General features: G+C 27.2%; 1 protein-coding gene across 1 annotated transcript in view; it reads left to right on the forward strand.

Annotated features, from left to right (window-relative positions):
• The window catches only part of LOC102678240 (protein PRRC2C), a 32,220-nt gene extending 28,490 nt beyond the window's left edge, over positions 1–3,730 (forward strand). The window contains exons 15-19 of the mRNA XM_006611935.2: positions 1–129; positions 232–582; positions 659–783; positions 1,900–2,164; positions 2,267–3,730. Coding sequence (XP_006611998.2) covers positions 1–129; positions 232–582; positions 659–783; positions 1,900–2,164; positions 2,267–2,418 — 1,022 coding nt within the window. The 3' untranslated portion in view covers positions 2,419–3,730. The remainder of the gene's footprint in view (positions 130–231; positions 583–658; positions 784–1,899; positions 2,165–2,266) is intronic.
• Positions 3,731–3,919: the final 189 nt, after the last annotated feature.

A 3,919-nucleotide genomic window follows, 5' to 3' on the forward strand; every position in this document is an offset into this window, starting at 1 on the left:
ACATACCATATGATCCAAATCAAGTACTTGGCGTGAGTGGCAGTTATATGGGCAATTCCCAATTGGTACAGAGACCTGGTCCGAATGTACAAGCCTCAGCTAATAGTTATTATAGCGCAACTTCAGCTGGTAAGTAATAAAGTATATATTATCTAGTAAATCCTAAACACAAATTGTCATTATTATATTTTCATTTACTACTGTTTAATATAATTATTATATTTATTTCAGATGTATTTCCCGGGTCACAAACAGGTTTTTATCAGCCAGGAGGTGCTACACAACAGACTGGTACTCATTACGGACTTCAGGGATTTGGACAGCACAGTCAAAGTTTGGCAACTGGCAGTGCTACTCCTGTTGGACTTCAAAATTTCAGCTCAGGCTTTTTATCTAGTTCGGGTTTACAAATTGCTGCAGCTGCAGCAGCTCAGCAATTTCGTAATCCGACAGGAGGACTTCCTGGACCAGCAAATGCAGGTCCCACTTTTCTTAGCAAACATCAACCACAAGAACAACCTAGACAATTAAAAAGTCCATCGGGAAATCAGCAGGATGTTCTTGCATCAGTTTTCAGCTCTAGTAAGTCAAATCATATTTCTATCATATATCTATCAATTTCTAGATAATATTTTATATGATATACAATATTTTATAGCATCACAAATACCATCTCCAAAATCAAGAAATTGTAAACAACAATCTTCATCTCAACAACCGCAACCTAGTCCAACACAACATCATAAATATCAACAGTATCAAGGTGTTAATCAATCAACTTTGGTAAGAAAATGTGCCTTTCATCAATAATATAATCATAAATAATAAATATTTTTGTATTCACAATACTAACATTATATGAAAAATAATTTTATTTCATAGTATATAATAAGTTACAAATACACAATAATTCATAAATATATATCTATACTTAAAGCGATGAATCTATAGTTTAAAATAAATAAAATTTATAATATGAACATATATATATCTTAATTATAAATGATTAAAAAATTGCGTGTACTATTGCTATTCAATATTTCACTCAAATTAAGATTTTTTGTTACGAGAATCAGAAAATATATTAAAATAATTTATTATATTAATTAATGTATTTTATATAATTTTTATGTAAATCGACATGAATCAAAATCTTAAAGAAAATATTTGAAATCCGTATTATGTTTCATTATTACATAATGTGTAGACCATATCATTGTATTAAATTCCGTATTTTAAAAATACTAGATATTTTTTTATCTCAAATTTTTTGTTCACAAATCGTACACGTTTATTTGCATTGAATACGAATAAATTTTAAATGGCTCAAAAAATATAAATCTAATGCGTTAAAATCAAAAAATTGTGGTGACATTTTTTTAAATCATTAACTTAAAAATTAAGTTATAATGCAACAATGCAGAAATTTATAATATCTTCTTAAAAACTATTATAAGTAACTATTTTATTAATAAATATATTTATATCGAAATACATATCTATTTATATGATTATATTATGCTCTATTAGAAACAATCAATTAGATTGACATTCTTCATAGACAGAACTTTTTTGAACTTTTCATCACATATGAATACATATGTTTATTTGACATTTTTTTATTTATTTTATTATATAAAATCAGTTTTTCAAATATAAGTATGCATATAAATCAAATATAAATCATCCTATAATAATAAATTAAAAGAAAAAAAACATCATAAAAAATAGAAATTTAAAAATATAATATTGATAATAATTTGAAAATAGTAAAATTGATAATAATAGATAATTAATTACACAGAAAATAATTAACAAAAAGATAATATACATATAATATTTATTTTAAAAAAAGAAAAAATTTAGAAAAGAAAAGACTAATTGACAAAATTATTATAGATTTTACAACAAAATATACGTGGTATGGGTATGCCTCCTCGCGCTGGAATTCAACCGTCGCAACAAAGATATCCACCACCTATTCAAAGACCAGTTGTTCCATTTACCCCGGGTCCAAATCCGAATAATCCTACACAACAGCAACAACCTAATTGTATGCAACAACAACAACAACAATCTCAAATCAATCGTCATAGGTCGAATTTGCATCAACAACAGCAACAACGAAATATGAAGATGCAACAACAATATTATTCTGGTCAAGGTTTGTGTTTATCAAATTGTTATATAAACAATTATCAAAGTAATAATCAAATTAAAATAAATTAATTGCAAATTTTTATATTATTTTATTTTTGCTTTTTAGGAAATGTCAAAATGGATACAAATGAAAAAACAGATTCGCACAATGATAAAATCAACGATGGTAACTCCGGTGCTCAACAAGGAAGCGCTAAACCAAACGTAAATTCACAAGAAAATGACAATAAGGAAGAAGTAAACCAACAAAATGAATGAATTGTGAAAAACAATATTTGATCTACTATTTGAAAAATACAATTTACAATCGTACATTATGGTGTGACGTCGATTGAAAGGTAAATGATAATGAATAACTATTCGCGTGGAGCAAATTGAATTCCAACTGATGTTATATTTGTCGATTTAAAGCGGCTTGCGAGCTTAGAATTCGTAATTAATAACTTGGTTATATCTAGTTAAAATAATTTAATCGTGATGTATTGAGAAGGGAAAAAATAGGTAATATTATACAAGGCTCCGAATTAATTATCATAAATGTATTACATTTTATGAATTCTTAACAAACAAATCGCTTTTATCGAACATTTGTTTTTGTTCGAAAAAAATACTATAAATAACAAAACGGCAAATGTCAGGATAAATATCCAGAATTAAACAAAATTTGATCGATATCATCGAGGATAGTTATCATCTAAAAAAGTCCCAATGGATTACTATTTTCATCAGGGACACAAACACGTTGTTCAGTTAAAATAAATAAATAAATAAATTAAAAAAGTTAAATATTAGACTGACGCGCACAACGTATATTCACTCGATGTTAATCGATCATGCGAACCAATTAATTACATTATCAATTGTGAAAATGAGATACGTGCATAAGACTTTCTGTATGGACATGACGGCGGTCTGTGGTATACGATAATATTAAAACCAGATTTTTATGAAATATAGTTCAACAAAGATATTGCACGACCGTTGCTACTATTTGTAGAGCATTATTAAAATGAAAAAAAAAAAAAATCAGATCGATAAAGAAGACTGTTGTGTATATCAAAATTATAAAAAAAAAGGATATTCATGCGATGGTCGTATAGATCTGCATGATTCTGCCCATAATATAATGTGACATTTAAAAAAGTTCGTGTACATTAATCGTTTATTGATATATTGTGCGGTCATGGTGAAGCTTGTGAAAAATAAATAGTGCAACAATCGTTTGTAGTACTGAATATATTGTCATGACCTAACCACTCTCAAAAAAGAGTATCAATTATTAGAAGAAATGAAGAAATTACAAGAAGTATCGCTTGCAGAAGTTTGAAATGCGCTCAATTTTTGCGTATAGTAAAATTCCACTAGATCACTATACTGTCTATCGCAACGTACATATGTAGAAAAAGAATTGTATATTCTCTGCTTTCGTTGCGGTTCAAGCACTATTATGATAACTATTATTATTTTATTTTAATTTTATTTTATTTGTAATACTATTGTCATCATTATCATCATCATTATTTCTATTGTATTACTATACTGCAACATATATAATATATGATCATCACCATCGCCGTCGTTGTTACTATTACCGCTACTATTGTTATTATTTATTACTATATATTATTTATTACTACTAATCCATCATTATTATAGCAAAAAAGTTATTTTCAAAATTATTTTCAAAATTATTGCTTTTACTACTACTACTACTACTACTACTACTACTACTACTACTACTACTACTACTACTACTACT

The sequence above is a fragment of the Apis dorsata genome, unplaced genomic scaffold, assembly GCF_000469605.1.
Source record: "Apis dorsata unplaced genomic scaffold, Apis dorsata 1.3 scaffold_94, whole genome shotgun sequence".
Classification (NCBI taxonomy): Eukaryota; Metazoa; Arthropoda; class Insecta; order Hymenoptera; family Apidae; genus Apis; species Apis dorsata.